Source organism: Opisthorchis viverrini (assembly GCF_000715545.1).
Source record: "Opisthorchis viverrini unplaced genomic scaffold opera_v5_23, whole genome shotgun sequence".
Lineage (NCBI taxonomy): Eukaryota > Metazoa > Platyhelminthes > Trematoda > Opisthorchiida > Opisthorchiidae > Opisthorchis > Opisthorchis viverrini.
In genome coordinates this window covers 2,869,730-2,887,704 of record NW_008751679.1, presented here as the reverse complement: position 1 = coordinate 2,887,704, position 17,975 = coordinate 2,869,730, and the positions used below count along the sequence as shown (strand labels likewise).

The following is a 17,975-nucleotide window of genomic DNA, read 5'->3' as shown; positions in this document are numbered from 1 at the left end:
CATGAGAAAGGACCATTAGCTGCACAATGCTGTCAGGTGCAAAACCTTTACGGCTGCAGTAAAACATTTTGCGCCGGACTGTTGCATTTAGCTGCGCATGTGCCAAAACCGCAAATCATCTTAATCTGCTTACGTAGGTTTGCAGTTTACCAAATTTTATCATCCACTGGAAAAGTGTGGAGGAATAATTCGCCAGCACCGTTGAGACCCCAGGATGTGTAAATGGGGCATTAAAGTTTGAACTGGTACTCTGAACTCAATTGCCTTCAGTCCATCAGGGGCACGTCATATTTTGCGAAGGTGACATTATCCGCAGGATGCATTTAGCTGAAAAACTTTTAAATATAGAGTGAAACTTTCTTTGTAAAAATTTTGCATTTTGTTGCGTATATGCTCAACTCAAACCCGTCGTAATCCACTTTCCTTTTTCGCAGCTCACCAAATTCCATTGTTCACTGAAGTAACCATGCATCTGGCTGAAAAATCCTGTGGGATAATTTACCAGGATAGCTGAGACCCTGGGATGCCCAAATAGGGTTTAAAAGTTTAAATTGGTACTCTTAATTTATTTGTAGGATTGCTTCATTTCATCAGGGACACGTCAGCTTTCGAAAATTTAATTCCATTGTGCGAATACTGGGCGTTTCATGAGACTACGTAGCGTAGGTGAGTCAATGAAAGTAAACAATAACTCTGAAGGGTTCTCAGTTGGAACCTCAGTCTTTCTTGGGAAGAAGTCAGGACGCCATAAGGCGTTGACAAAATTCGACCTTCGCAGCCTCGGATGAAATTGGATGCAGAATGCGAAATAGGTGATTGAACCACGTGTGACCTTGGAACGGACAGCAGTTACGTAATTCTTTCAAATCTCCAATGTGATTTCGTGGAGCTGTGGCGGATGGCCAGCAGAACTTAGTGAGTCGAAGTTTCAAAACACAGCAGTTGATATGCTGGGATATAGTTCAAAAGGAGATGTATCTGACAGAGTTAGGTTGGAAAGTATTTTTCGGTCACGCTTTTCCAGTCCAAACATAGAAGATGAATATAGTTACAACTTATCGTACCTCATTTCCCACAATATGTTCGGATCGACAACTGTGACAACCCAGCCAAACAAACACAAAGACCTCGGGTGCCGAAAAGTAGAATGTCGGATACATAATAATTTTTCATCCGTGGGAAAATATATAAGTCAACTGGATGACGTGCCGGTCAAACAGCTGGTGGAGTTTAACCACGATAGCTCCAGAAACCGGCACTTTTTAAATGGAAACGGAAAGTGCGCGTGTGCACAACGTGAAAAAGAGCACTACGACGAGAAAGATCTCTTCCCTTCTTGCAGGCTGCGGAACAAGAATCATGAAAGTGGAGGAACCCTGGAGCGAAAACAGATGGCCAGAAAGGCCTTTGTTAGTGCTCATCAACCATCAGACTCACCCTATCCTGGCCTCCATATCTACGTTACTGAATCTCCACCGAGGCCATTTTATGAGGTCATGTCGTCTATGCAGACTCACGCACAGTACCCTAGGAAGACCGTTGCTTGTGATCCGATAAAATCAAAACCGAAGCCAACAACAAGACAGCGTAGACTTTCGGACAAAAAGCCTGACCCAAGTGTGCATGAACGGCTTCCGCAAAGCATCAAAAACATGACTTCCTCCTGCTTAGAGGCAAAGAGTATACCGTCTGTCGCCTCCAGGATCGAAGCACTATTTTCCACAATGCAGCTACATGATGAATACGAGTCGAGCGACTCTTTAAACGGAAAATCCTTCCCAGTGCGAGATCAAGGCTTGGCTCCTAATCCCGTTGAGGAGGTAGGACATGCGTTCAACTTTTTTATTTATAGACGAGTCACAAAAGTTTCTTGGATGATTGATAATCGTTTGGGCCTATCGACTTTAGTAGACCCGGCGAACAAGCTACTTGTTGTGGTTCGCCAAGTATTTTCAAAACCATGTTAATCGCAAATACTGATCACGATTTTTACTCCTGGTTAGGTTCGAGCTTGCGGTTATCACGGAAACAATGGAAAAGTTCACAACGTTTACAGCAAAACTGTATCTTGCCAAAGTGTGATATTTTGGAGAGCTCTTCGTTGAATTCAGTGTCTACAGCAAAACGAAACTTTAAATGTTATGCCTCACAAGATTCGAATAGAAACAAACTTGAAGCTCTAAAAACGTCATCTCTTTAGTCATGTAACTTAGGGTGCCTTTTGATAATGATTGCAGAATTAACGATAGATTCAAAACATGTTCACATTCTCATTCATCTGAAATCGCCTAATGATTCACTCGAATTCCCCATTTAGATAAAAAAAAGATTGACAAAAATTTACGGCTGTAGTGGGTGGCGCTTATACCACAAGCATTGCAGAAAAAAGGCTACCTTGACATGGCTTTGGGAATACTAGCTACCTGTTAACTCCTGTCAAAGATAAAACCTTCTTATCAGGAAGGATATAGGTCTGTTAGTGACACTTGTATCCGAACGTATATTTAACCATAAATATCGTCTGGTTCTCTTATGCACAAAATGTCCTACGATATAACAACGGATACAAGTATATGCGATTTGAGCTCGTGTTTATGATGAAATAAGCAACAACGTCTATCAGAGCTATTTGACTGCAAAGGTGTTATATTTTCTGTAAGTCGCTGAAGCGAATTCTTTAGAGATTATTAGGATAATAATTTGTGTGCAAACATACATAAACCTAACATGTACTCGAGTAAAGCTTTGTGCCTGCACCATAGTTAAGAATCAAAATTTCAATAAGTCATCAATTGGGATCGACCCAAAATACTTTTTTTGCTGATTTAAAAATGAAAAACCAGGAGCATCGCAGGTTGGGTCTCATTAAGAATCTTTACAATACAGCAAGCTATAATCGTGATTTTCATACTGAAGTCGACTTGTGTGGCAAACGTGTACCAATGCAGGTGTTGATAATATTTTAATGGGCGTTTCCTCACTGCATCGACTTGAGTAGCTTTCACTATTCCAATGCTAATGTTATACGGAGCTTACTTGTTGCCGTTGTGCACTAAGTGAAACAGATAAGTTGGGATCTGATTGTAGTTCCATATCGTAGACTGATCAATGAGTTGGAAGCCAATCTTCTGTTAGCTGTAGATAATAAAAATGCAAACGTGATTCCCTGAATCGGATTTGTTAAATCTGGAAAAAAAGTAATTTTGATGAATTGTACTTTTACGTTTCGTGCTGAAACGGCACTTTGTGTAAAATGTGAGTATACGATCTGTTTGAGTGAAATTTTATGTGCTATAATGTTTGAAGATTCCAACATAAATAACTTGAAATGTCTGTTCTGTGATCAAGCTTACCCAGAACAAACCAACTATTGCTTACCAAGCCCTGCTTAGTTGTGAAATTTCTTTTTCGAATTTTTATAAAAGCGAGTAGACAAGACTGCAACCGTTCGACTGCACAGATCAGCAACCTTTACGTCGAATAGACCTAAAGAGCTCTCGAATTCCGGTCAGGTGAGATGATTGTGCTAAGCAACCGTACGCAGTGACGTCGTTGATGCAATGTTTGTTCTGCTGTTTACGCCGCCGTTTTCCGCCGGTTTTATTATGTTTGTAGTGTTTTTTGAGCCTTTACCTGGAAGACTACCGGTATGTTTTCTTTCATGGTGACCATGTAGAATACTGCATTTTAAAATGCCAGCCTGCAGGCTGTCCATGTTTTTCTACTTGCGATGTTTGTAGCAGGCTTTCATTACAAAGCCATAGAAAAATGGTAATATCTCAGTTAACCCGTTTTTGATACCGCTATTAATTTCTATGTAACGAACATGTCTTGTTGGAATTTTATTCCAAAGAGGCAGATAATCCCAGCATTAGATTCACATTAAGGAAATTAAAAGAGATGTAAATCATTTGAGGTAACGGATTCAACAGTCTGGTTGACGATATTAGGCCAGTAAATCATCCAAAGTGGAATAATAATTTCAGAAAGGACCTTGTTCTTCCATAAGTAGCCCCACTTGGAGCCATTTAGGTGGCCATAATCTGGTGTGAAAATCCAGGTGTGAGACTCATTAACCCAAGAACAAACACGTTCAGGCATGTGGTGGGATAGTCGCAGCCTTTGCATTACTTGGGTGTGTAAGAGCTTTTCTCCGACTTTATCCGAGCACACAAAACTTTCTACTGTTGAATGTTATAGCCTAGTTACTGCCTTAATATTTCACTGCAAGAAGTTTGAATTTATTATGTTCAGTGCCATAAATAGACACACTGGTTAACGTTTCAGTTGTGTAGTGCCACACAATAGAAGATAAAGCCTCAATCAATCCAATTCAACTTGCTTTCTTCTTTTAAACAAACAAAGACAAACGAATATTGCTTCACTTGTTGCAAACGGACCTATGCGGTGGACCGAATAGTGATTGGTGATCGGACTTATCACAAAGGATGTTTTCGTTGTACTACTTGCCAGCGGACATTGCTGTAAGTCCTTAAAACTTATGCCAATTGGTAACGAAGTTTCTGATAGTACTATTATAAATTCCGAAGCAAGACGAACTACTGTTTTAGTGGCCTTACGTCAATTCTTTTGGAAGCTACAAATGTTCGTACCACTTGAACTAGGTTTGGTTTTAACAAATCAAACCTTTAAGGTTGCTGGATATAGGGTATTCAGAGTAGCCTGTTCAACATCCTAGGTTTGAGGCATAGAAGACGTAAAGTTAAATGAAATATATCCTTAGGTAACGACCTTTGCAGCAGTTTGTGATGGTTATCTTCCCGCAGTTTCTGGGGCTTTTCGAAAGCCGTTACACCTAATATTGAATAAATAACTCTCCTTCACAGACATAAGTATTCACTTTCTTCTTTCCACACTAAAAAATGTGCTAAAGCCGTACACATAGAAGGGCGAGTTAATTCGGCAGGCCGACAAACACTATGGTCAAAATAGTTCCTGTGCTACCAGAGAAGTAGGTCTTGATGAAGTAGGTCTTACATCGGACAGAATCATGACGTTCCCCACAGCTATTCATGGTTCTGAAATACCGCCATAAGTATCAGTAACCACTTCAGATTAATTGGAGTCCGTGGTTGACTTCGTTCTGCCGTGCCTCATAAGCGTACCATATAAGTTTAAGAAGTGCACCAGAACGTATGTGTTGAACATGGAAACCCCATTCTAAGTCTTTCGGGTACAAGACGAGGTTTGCTTTGAAATTCGCTCCTCGGCAGGCGTGCTGCTTTCATCCCTGTTTGTTGGATTTAATGTGGATTACATAATGTCGTACGCCACCATGAAAAAGGTTACTAATTAGAACCACGACTCGGATTTCCGTCACTGGCTTCACTTAAGTCATCGTCCTTTCCAGCAAGGAATCAGGAGAACTCTTGTTCATACAGACCACAAAATTAACCCCTAGCTTTTCAGTTGAACTGAAGATAAATTAAGTTAGGGTTAAGTTCGCGGCTACCCTGATGATGGCTAGGATGGGCTCGTAAGTTCTCAGAAATTAGGTAGGTTCTTTTAAATATCCCACATATCTCACACTTTCAACTGGCTGACTTGACAACAAGATGTCGCTGGTATCCACAGCGTGAGAGAATTGAAGCTCCCGACCACTGATACACACAGACCTAGTTGGGGTGACAGGTTATTTAATGAAGGCACCAGGAAGCAATACTGTTCTGCGTTTTTAATAAGTACGTAGCTGCGTCGACGACATCAATTTGGGCTTATCCGCTGCAAACAAGATTCCACGATGCCAAGTACGTCTCAAGGTTTGAACACCTAAAGCAAGAGTGCTCTAATGTGAATGACACCCTAGCGCTGGAAAATGGCGTAGACACTGAATTATTGAGTCCCTGTATGGGCTATGAGGCCAAGCAGTGAATGAAAATAGGGATCACGGTCTGCTGGGACCATCCCGCTAGTTTTACTGTATTTGTAGCAGTTTTAGCGCTCTCTCATCCTCATTGCTGAGGAATTCTCCATAGAGGAAACGTATGAGTTCATTATTCCAAAAATAACGATGACTCGTACAATGATACTCAAGTGAATTTATTTCCGAATATAGATAAATTGGGGATATGGTGGTACCCGTGAAGACATGTCGTCGAGATCTTTACTTCACTTGACATAGTCATAGATGTAATGTAGTTGAATCACAATGAACTCATTTTAAATGGAAGTTTCATCAGAGGAGGTGCACAATGGTATCCAACATCATTGTAGTCGTGATGAGTTTGGCGGTCTAACAGGACTTTAATTAAGCGCTTACTTCTAGTCTTCTATAGCTTCACATTGGAATGCATCAAATACAAGGTACATTTGTAAGGGAGTTCAACCATTTTCTGATCATATGATCTTGTTGTGACCGATCGTCAGCTTGTGTGGTCGGCTTTTTAGCTAAAAACTAATTTATCCTGCTTGTCATTCATTTACTTTTAAGACAGAATAATATTCAAACCATTTGTTTATATTTTAATTGTATGTCCAAACGGAAGTTGAAGCTAGTTATGGAGAAACTCATACTTGAGTGGACGTTTTTTTCTACCACGACTCATCAGGTGCTCAATAAGCAGGCAATTAAAGGATAAATCTTTGAAGAACTTGTCCGCTTCCTAACGATCTGAATAGGAATACGCGCGTTCTACAAAGTGACCGTCAGCATGGTCAGACAACAAGTTATCACATAGATGTTCAATACAGTACCTCCGAGACTAGAAATCTAACCACTTCTTTTACTTGATTGTTTTAATTGGCCTAGTTCAGTTTAGCAGTTCAATCTAGCAATTGTAATTTTTACACTATTTGTCTAAAATTTTTTCCCATTCAAACTCTTTTTGGAAAACTTTGAAAGACCTGGAACATTTGCCTCTTTGGATGGTGTTATTCTCTGCAAGCCGCACTATGTCGAGCAGTTTCGGAGAACTGGTAAGCAATATTTTATTTTAAACAAATTTACTAATGCATTCTCAAGAGCTAAAACCAACAATCAATTTTGAGCATAGGTTTTCCTAACAGTGTCAGATTTATTCGTTAACCTCGTTTAAATTCAACCAAACCTGTTTTACCCTGACGATCGCTGCATCAGGATTGCAGTCCAGTCTACCCGATAGCTGTGTTCCCCAGGAATTCAAAAAAACGACAACAACGAATCCAAAAAGAACACAGATTTTCTCAGCTTTGGAATTTCCGTCTGGGCTGTAGCCGCCCTTTGATACCCAACTGCCATGTCACCACAAAGAAGCACGAGGGCTGGGATACTACCAGGTTGCACCAGCCCGGACAGTGGAAATTGAGACGCAGGCGTCCGGTTTGGACCACGGATCTTCTGATCAGTGTATTCGCGCTCTAACCACTGAGCTTTCTCGCCCAAGCAGATTTGTTGATTTATTTCTAACTTAGTTTTATCCTATTTTGGATAGAAATACTAATTTGTCACGTTTACATAGGCGAACAATACGCTTTTTAGTTCTTACTAAGTTCGGCTAACTTATGAGTAGTGGCTACATATAGTTTGGCTAAACCTGTTCTCGCAAGTAATGCCCACTAACAGCATGACACGGAACAAGGCAATGGAGGTATGATTTTTACTTATAAGACAGGCAGCACCAAAAATATGTATCCCTGAGGTGCGCAAATGGCAGTACAGGAGAACGACAGAGGCAAAAGAACTTGACGGCGAATGATTCAAGAAAACAACTTGTCTTTGTACTCCCATGTGGTGCAGGAAAATCGAACTAAGATGTGGCGGATTTTCCCCGATTGTGGCAAATACTATTTTGATGTGCGTCATCTGATCTCATTGGCGGAATTTAGAGACACGAAATGGTTACGAGATTAGCATATTACATGAACTCCATCGAAAACTTGCCGTTAGCATTCTTCATCGCCAGTGACTAGTATTTGTGCCTTTTCCCACCAGCGTAATGTAGTACATAATATCGGACGGCTACAAAAACATGATTCTTTGTATAGAGGAAAGTGTTGGTAGCTAAGATACGTAGATGGTTGTTGGTTTGTTTGCTTAGCTGGTCAATTTGATTGCAAACGTTTCATCACCATTGAGGTGACATCACCACGCTTCTTAACAACGCACTTGTATCACTTCATCATCGACGGGAGTACGAGTGCTGGGGATGCGTGGACATCGACGAAGCACGACACAGGATAACAGAGCAACCAGTGGAAGCGTCTGACCTTACAACTAACCGTGATCAAAGGTGAGCCGCGGCTAGAAGCACGCATAATAACACACACCAGCTCAACGAACAAATCAAAGACCATGTTTACATGGAACTGTGAGCTGAATATAACACGCTGTCGTCCTATTTTACGAATCTTCACACGAATTTAGAACCGAACTACACGTTGTGATTTACATAAGAATGAGATGTTAAATATGAAACCGAGAATATACTGTAATCGAGTTTCAATACACTGACTGTTTAAATAATGGGGTAGCTAATAACAGTTCTTTTAAACCTTATCCACGGAGACAGAGTTTAACTCTGTCATCTGACTACCGTTTTCCATCTGGAGTCCACTCGAAATTTTAATACAGCGATAAATCGCGACTTGAAGATGCACTGACAAATCTACGAGTGACAATGTGACTGTGTGATGAAATCAGATTTGCGTAGCTACGTGCTTCGTCTAGGCAGCTACTTAATTTACAACTGCACACAAGTCGTGATCAACGAGAATTAAAACTTGCTTCACGTGACTGAGTGGTAATGAACACCTGAGAAGAAGAGACCAATAGCAGCTCAGAGTTTGCTGAGTTCGTAATATGTTCAAACTAGTTCGTAAATTCTGTATCCGGATAGGTGTTGACTTATTTCCACGTATACAGAGGAACACACTGGTTGAGATTTGTTCACATGGCAGTCTAAATTGCTGAAATAAGACTTTCGGGTATTTTGAGAATAACCTAAAGGTGTCATTGGAATAACAGACAGTAATATTGCACTACAGCCGAAATTCACTGTAACGGCAATTTATCAACACGATTGCTAGCCCGACCACTGAGTGAATGACATAGCGAACTGGAAATGAGGTCGCTAGAGACGCGGCAAAATTTTGATGTGAATGACCGAAGCAGAAGCTGAATAAGGTCCCGGTACCAGAGTTGAGCGTTGTTGAGCAAACCATATTTGGATACGTATGTCAGATATTGAACTCAACAGAGGAATCTCGACCAGGCTGTCATTCTCAGATTTTAACATAGATGAAGCTTGCTGGTTGAATGCAGGACGAGACCTACCAAACCAACTCTGGGGATGCATATCAAACCAGCGATTCAGCTGGGTTCAAGGTGAGTCACCCACAAAACCAGATTTGTTTGCAAACAGGTGCATTCACTAATTATGGGGTTGATTCACTGATGGTTTCACAGCGAAGCGCGCATTCAAGACGTGTGCAAATATTTTCTAAAGGTTTGATTTTGCTTACATCCAATACTTCTGATTCTAAATATGATCCTGCGACTCACAGTTTCGCCGAATGATTGGTATTTTACCACATCGATTTTAGGCTTCATAAGGTGTTTTTAGAGACGAAGGGTCTTTCTGGACAGCAAATACGGTTGCGTACAATAGCCAATGTTCATTCGAGTCAAAATTTTGTGGTGGATACGCAGTTGTCAAGGTAACTAAACGGGCTCCTATACATCCATGCCTCACCTTCATTTGGGTTTGGGCGTGGCTTTCGTTGCTCTTAGCCAGGTACGTTTGTAGGCTTTGCCCTGAGTCACCATGGTGTATAACAACCAGGTAGTATATGTCTTTATGGGGTTAGTACTATTCTAAATTCAGTTGTTTGCTGTGTTCACGTCAAACAGTGAAGTTTCACCTTTAATGCACTTCAAGCACAACATACTGCGGGTATTTGTATGGCCTCTTCGACACTATTGATGGTTGTTTAATAGCCAGCGAAATCCATTGGGTGAACCTGTGATTCAAGAAACCCGCCACCTATTTTACATACGATTTGATTGGGAAGAAACTTTACGAAATGAGTTTGAAATATTCGGAAACATTCAAGTGATCGATGAGGGCTTTATGGGTTGTGTTTCCTAGAAATTATTAATGGCGCAATGTGATGTGTTTTTGTGTGATACGCTAACCACATGATTTCATGATGAATGTATTGCGCAGCATTATTACGAAGACTCAGTCGAACCGATCACCTGCACACTGTGCGACTTGTTACTAGGTTTCACGAAATCTGACCAAAATTGGATAAGCGTAGTTTCACAGAAAGAGGAATGAGTCAATTTAGCAACAAAGTTGCGTATGTTCTCCGTTATTGTTGTTCACAAACAGTCACCGGCCGAAAAATAGTTGGTAGTAATTCAGCTGTCGGTGTGCTTAAGTGTCATAGGGAATACTATGAATGCTCACACAGGTGGTGGTTTCGCCTTCATGTTTCACGTCATAGAAAAATCCTCCATAAGTGAGCCATTACACCTGAGTGTTCAAAACGAAATTTGCTGTTACGAGTGACGCATTGCGTAATATTTCTAAACTGGTCAGTCTCAAAGAGAGTTTTTACTGCGATTATCTACTAGTGATCAGTCCAAATCGTTTTGATTTAGATGGATTCTTGTCCGCAGTGATGGCAACTGCATTAGATTTCCGTAAATTAAAGTTACACAAAAGGTTTACAGCATTTTGTTAATTTTCCATAGATACATTCCGAGCTTAAGATTCAGTGCTCCATCATGAATGGGAACATGGAACCTGTTGTTGGCAGCGGAGGAAACGGATGCATGATTTAAGCCTCAATGGAATCAGGCAAAATCGCACCCACACCGCAAGATCTGAGATATTGGTTCGTCGCTGCCTGTTTCAAGGATTTAAAGAATAAAGAGTAGAAACACATTTCTCTCTTGTAGCTAAAATTCAGCAACTCGTTTTCGCCCTCTAGCAAGGCTCTAGTAGACTGAACTATGTTCCAGTTACAGCCACCTTACAAGTATTTACTTTCACAATTGAAGGTACAGAGTAGCAAGGGCTGGTGTGTGCAACTAAACATCTTGTGCTTTAAAGTAACCGACGGGAATATCATTTTTATTTTACTGCTCAATACTTACTGTTACTGTTCCCATTCTCAGGTCGTTATGAAGTTCGAAAATCCTCAAGTGAGTAGTGATCCCACTACATTCCCTTTTTAGTTTTACTTATGCTTTATGTCATACGTCTCCAGTAAAGTTCCATACTCCATACTCCAACTCTGTAATTCGTTCCTGTGAGTAGTGAGTAAATAATATTTCGGGTTTTATCGGCTTGTCGTGTCATGCAAGCAGACATTTTATGATTGAATGCATCATAAGCGTGGCCAGTACAATGACCCGAAACTTTACGTTACTGGACAGTGTATATTGTATGCGAATCACATGGATGTGCGGATTTGAGAATTCTATTGTGTTACACACGAGTTCTACCTTCACTCAGCCAAGTTCCGTCCAAAAATTGATGACATCACGCTGTCAGTCATTTATATCGATCTATAAACGGATCGATGGACGCCATAGTTACGGCTTGGTTTTGCTATCATGATAGTTGTGATTGTTCCAGTGTCGAATTGGTATGTGCCGGTATGATGAGTCAAAGCCTAGCCCTTACGCTTGTTTGGAAAAAGAAAGTTATAAATTTTGATTGCAACATCAGCTAGTATCCATACAATTAGAAGTGCCATTACTCGTGGTCTTTTCACCTCGTGGAGGTCTTCGAAATGTGCAGTCACCCGGTTATATTGGTTCAAATATCACGTATAGCAAGTTTTTTCATCAAAGAGTCAAGCGAATCTGCCCTGCTCAAATATACTGTCTGGTTTCTCAAGGAAGCGAGTTGATCTGTTTAGGTTCTGGACGAAAAATGGAGAAATTAACCCAACGAAGCAGTAACCTAAAGAAAAACGGCCCTTGTTAAGTTCTCAACTTGAGTCCAGTTCTGACAGCATGTGAGCAACAATAGTAAGGAACACAACTGTTGCCATAATTTAGCACAAGGAGTGTGTTTATTAACGCTAAATCACGGTTAAATTCTTCTAAATTCGAATGACCGTTGGAGGGTCCCTACAGCTTCTAGGCTATCAAAGCATCATCTAGAGTATGATGCCACTCCTGCTCAATTTATATTGCTTGGACGAGAGACAGGCAATATACCTATAGATTACACTTGGCTAGAGTTTGCCTCTATAGTCACAACTTAAATCAGTTCGACTTTCCAACTAACGAATATTTCAACTAAGACAAAAGAGCATAACTGTCATACGAAATTCGGGTTAAATGCACGTGTGAGAATGAGAAAAGGGTCTAAGTACCGTAAGAGCCATGATTTTTTAATAGTGACCAAGCAAGCGGCTAAGGATTAGAAAATAGCTGATACAACCCTGTTACGGAGTTGTTCTGATATGATCCGGCTTTCAAACGCATCTGATACGCCCGATACACCATTTGGTTTGACCTCAGAAAATAAATTCTTTTAATGCATTCTAAATGGCAGTGAATCTGCTTGGGTGAGGAGCTGCTCTCAATACTCAACAAGTTCCAGAGTAATAACCTCTCTCAGACTGCGGGAAACTGAGTGCAGTGACAAAATAGGTAGCATTGTTAAGCGCTTTTTCAGGTTTTCTTACGCACCATTTTAAAGCCCGATATAGGGGCCGAATCCATTGTTTAATTGATACACTACTCATAAGGTTGCGAAAAATTCTTTGACAGCCCACGACCGGTTTTGCTTTTCTAGAAAGAGATATCTGTATGCTAGTCCACATGTCTTCACTTAAGATTAGGGAACCGTTGGCTGTCCCTGACACCTCCGAAGGCCTACATAACAGCTCTGCTTACTACTATCTTCCTAAAGACCAGTCAGATTTCTGTTGGTTATCTTCGTTTTTATTCAAATCTGATGAAAGGTCCACTATAATAGACATAATAGACAACAATAACACCAATCATCGGCGTAGCAGCAACGGACTCGATAAAGGTGTCAGTTATGACACTGTAACCATTCATTTTGAAGCCAGAATGCCGTTTGTGTCAGACAAAATAATGAACGCATTAAAATTTCATGGTCGCAGAACTCGGCTCCCTTGGTTCAAAGAGTCACAACGCTCTGTAAAAATTTTGGTATTAACCTCTTTCAAATTTAACTGCTGCAAATGCAAATTAAAACGAATATCAACTAATAGAGCAGTGAAGATGACTTACACTATTAAGAAGCCTGACAAATATGTCGCAGATACTCAGTCATTGTTTTGTTCATTCCATTCCAAGTATTTGTTGACAAATATAGACAGAGAACAGGCCACAAAATGGCATGAATACAGTCAAACTGATAGCTGTGAGATCCACTGGCCTCTCCTGAAGGTGATTACGCGATCTTCCTCACTCGTGGCCTAAGAGTGCGCATAACCAATCTCGGTGGTGAGCGTTTCCAAAATAACCGAGACGACCAGCTTAGCCATATCTGACGTTGTGCATTGTCACTGCTTTGGGTTAAGTTCGCCAGGTATATGGGGTCAATCCCACTGACTGTCTTCCCCAAACGATAGTTATTTTCAGACGACTATGTTACGAGAAAACAGTCCAGGGAACAAGCTAATCTGGTCCCCCAAATATGTTTTATTCAAAGTTGTTCGAGAGTTAATGCACATTTCTTCCTCTCCCTCTTGTTTTTTCTTCCCCTGTTGCCCTCCATTTTGCCCCACTTGTAGTACGGCAGAAGGATACCGTTGATAGGCGAGGTGACTAAGATTATTTGACACACTCGTTTCAGGACATCCACCCAGACCACGCCCTCTATGGTTAGACTTTTTTGAACTGATTCGCTAAAGCTTGCGGTTATATATCAATGTTTTTTTGCTACAAAATAGCTTTTTGACTGGGCTCAATGTTGTATATTGGTCACCCTAGAGAACACTCATGACAAAAGTTCGTTTCCCAAGAGAGCTCAGATAATTCTACGCGTAATTTCAAACATCTAGAATCTGCATCCGTCTGCACGAAGCGTTCACGATTCTGCTTCACAAGAGTCGACTGTAACCGTGTTGGGATTCAGAAAGATGTAAGTTTACGATGCCACCCAACGGGTTAAAAGCTCTTGCCTATAGACAAGTTAAATGGGTCGTTAATTGATAGATTTGATGTAGTACACAAGTGTGCATGTCGCGAGAAATTTCGAATGTAAACATGCGATGTACTGTTAAGGGCTTTTGAATGTCGGTTTTCAGAGGCTTTCCGTACAATATCTATTTAGTACAAACAACTGTGACGCCAAAATATCAGTTCATTAACGTTAGCGATGAAGCTCAATTGGAGCCCTGTGCTTATCCAGTGTACAGTAACCCATGGTTTGAACCCAGTAGCATCAGCAACCTCAAACAACTGATCTCCTTTTTTCTCCTTCTCTTTTCTAGTAAGGTGTGATGAGTCCGAACCTACTTCAGCCGGAAATATTAGCTGTGACGAATAAGCGATCACTGTCAAATAACCGCGTAAGTCCCAGACAAATGTTTCAGTGTACTTTGGAGCAAAAACAGTTTATTAATGGATTTTAGGATGAAGTACTCCATACACTATTTAAGCAGCCTATCACAGAGATTTCTTTCCCTTTTCACCAAGTAACTCGAGTCTGAAACTCTCCCAAACCTCCAGTTTCTTTGGAAACAATACAAGTAGAGCGTGCTAGCTTTCAGCCAATGGCAATCGAAAAACGCTGCTAGTTTGAGAATATTTTGAAGTTTTCAATTAAATTTTGTCTTTTAGTGAAACCAGTCTATGTTGAGCAGCCAAAAATTGGTACAACTGAAAATCAATTGCACTGCGTATTTCAAAAAACTCAAAAATGTTTGGAACACATCCGCTGGCAAATAGCATGAACGATTGATCATCTGACCATAAGTGGCTGATCAGCAGTCGAACTTACTAGTAATTAATATTTGACGCCATTCATCCTTCACTCACGGAATCCACATCGCGTGGTCACACGTGTTGACAGGCCTCTCGAATGACGACTCTTAGGATGGAAGTTTCACTCACCTGCTAAAGTATTCCAATCGAGTTCTGGGATTCTTAGGATAGGTGAGTCAACAGTAAAAACGTGCATATTAAGCATTAATGACTGTAATAGTCACACATTGCGTGAAGCTGGTTGTAATTTCAAAGTTGTAAAGACTGCGGTAGCATTATTATTCGGCAGTGTGAAATTCAAGGCAAGTGTGCGACAAAACTACGATTATGACGTGCTAGAATTTGTGCATACTGATAGGATCTCGTACAATCTGGTTCAATTTTTTTAAATAATTCTCTCGGAGGCAAATGAACACAACCGCCGTTTCTCTCTTAAAGGAGAATTTGTATTTGACACACTGATAGGTGGCATCTGTCTAACGCAAGAGTACAAGTTTGACGTCTAAGTTGGGAAAGGGTAGTTCGTGGGTAGTTCATGCATCGTAACTCGAAAAACGTTTGCAAAACTTTCTTAAAAAAGGCAAACCTTCTTCGGCACATACAGTGTAATTCAGTTAATTTTTATTAGAAATTCTCAAGGGCAACGTGTGATTCATATGAGATTTGCCTCACCCACCTTTCGTTTTCTCCAGCTGACGGGATATGACGAGCGGTATTCGATTCGCGTCCACTTGCATTATACATCTTGAACCAAATGGTCGCAGCGTCACAGAGTAACCACATGTGCAAAGCTTGGTGTCTACCAATGGACCCTATCAGACGATCCATGTAATATATACAAACCCTTTGTCGTAGCGTTAGAAACTTTTGGATTGATTGTGCATCCAAGCGTCTTTGAAATGGTAGCGGCGTTGACAGCCTTTAAGGCGTATTTCGTGACAGAGGTATATGGTTGATAGTGATACTGAAATTTACACCTAGTTACCAGTCCTGGATCAAAAAATTCTAACGAAGTAGTAAGCTCGCTATTGGTTAGGTCAGCAAAAGTTTAAGCAGAAATATTTCTACTTTAGAAGCATTTCGTGTCTGACTCAAGCGAATTCATTGTTGAAATCCCCAAACTGGCTCTGTTCTACACCCGGCTTTTACTGTAACCAGGTTAGAAGATCATGAATGTAACCGAGCGAATGCTCCCGTTTTGTCCAATTAAGTGCCATTTGCTTGAACGTATTTAACTTTTGGATTATTTTCGCCTCTTCGGCGCGTATGGGTCTTGCACAATCTTTCGTGAGATAGTCACAGTTTTCGGGACTAATAATTTCGCTTAATAAGAGCGTGGATAGGGAGGCAAGTGAAACGGTTGTGACGATGGCAATCCTATTTAGTACAAGTTACTGCTTTTCATTATTCCCTGAAGCCTGATGTCAATTTTTCCTAAATCAGATTCAGGTTAAAATTTTATGGAATCGTATGATGAATAAGCCAGTGGGATAGTAAATATTGCGTTGGTCAACACACAGTTACAGTATTCATCTTACGTAAATTATCATGTGCACAAAACCACAATTTCAGAGTTATTACCGAATACTCTGCCCGTTAGTTCTAATATCTTGTGTGAGTCACGTCTTTGAACAGAGTAGAGTAGGGCAAATTCAATTTCGTGAAAATCTTGACATGTTAAACGGTGCAAAAATATAGTTGCTAAACACGACTCCATGTTAAATCCTATGACGAACAATAAACAACAGATTCTGATTTATGGTAATCGCGCGAGTCGGTGTATTGTGTCTGGTCAGTTTGCCTTTCGGTACCGGGTTATATGCTACTCAGGATTTTCGTTGTTCTCATCCGGTATCTCGTAACATCGAGCGAAGTAACCAATTACGACGTCTTTCCTGTCCTTCTAGTATTTGAACTCCCCGACCAACATGAAGGTCCGATGACCTTGGAAAGTGATTCTTCTTCCCACTCGAATTCCACTGGACCCAGAAGTTTGGAGAAACATTCCAGTATGTTTCGTCGCATTTCGCCATTTTCCCTCAGTTCGAATCGAGCTGGTCAAGCTAACCGCTTTCTGCTTAACCACAACTGATTCACCAAGCATCGAGCTTCATCGGCTATCGGCACCATCCTTAGCATCACTTTTTCCAAGTGAAAATACAGGATATATTATACACAAGATTTACCCGCCATTTTGAATTAGGCTGCTGGGTTACTTTTGCCATTCGATGTGAATACAATACAGAAATCGCAGGGTGACAGCTGAGACGAGCCGTTATACGAAATAACGCTGCATAAATATCACTGCAGCAGGATTTGATGGTGGCCTGAAAACCCAAGAACGCTCTGGGAAAAGTACCGCCAAATTCATGTAAGCGCAGTACCTTACTAAAGATTTTCTTGTCAACAACACTAAAACAATTCCATTTAATCAACCGACAAGGAATAAGGATCGAAACTGCATAAGAAAAAGGTATCGATTTAAAGAAAATCAGAAAAGCCAACTTGCACCTGCTCACCAAATAACCCAAGGAGATCACATTTGGGGCATATGAATGACCGAAATGAGAGGGGGATACCAGTCATTATAAAGACGAAAATAAGCCTGTGAGACATCAAGTAACTCGGTTGGGTTTCGGCATTTTTTCTTTAAAATGGAGATCACTTTAGATAAGTTGTTTGGATCAGCAGACTAGTTCAGGATGTTCCGACACATTTTTCCGCCTTTATTAGAATCCCGTTTATTAGAACCTTCAGAAGAAAAATAAATAAATCATCAAAAACCAGTCAACCGAGAAACCCAGGTCACGACACCAGTTGAACTGATAAGTGAACATTAAAAAATGAACAGTATATTATCAAGTTAAAATGAATGGGGACAATTGACCTGACCAAATGCGGGCGGATCGCAACAAAATAGTCACTACAAACGAACGAATCAGAAGAGCAATCAGGTATTTTTGGATGAATTTATTCGAAGAGACAGTTCAGATACATAAACAGTAGCGCAAAATGTCACGAACGGACCGGTAGACTTACGAGGAATTTGATT

The 17,975-nt window shown here is 40.7% G+C and overlaps 1 protein-coding gene across 1 annotated transcript; it reads left to right on the top strand.

Moving 5' to 3' along the window:
• Positions 1-893: 893 nt before the first annotated feature.
• On the top strand, positions 894-17,091 carry T265_02060 (hypothetical protein; the record flags this gene model as incomplete). Its single annotated transcript, XM_009166208.1, has 5 exons — positions 894-1,820; positions 4,366-4,484; positions 6,863-6,936; positions 11,123-11,149; positions 16,831-17,091. The coding sequence occupies 5 exons, from the start codon at positions 948-950 to the stop codon at positions 17,013-17,015; spliced, it is 1,278 nt and encodes a 425-aa protein (XP_009164472.1).
• Positions 17,092-17,975: the final 884 nt, after the last annotated feature.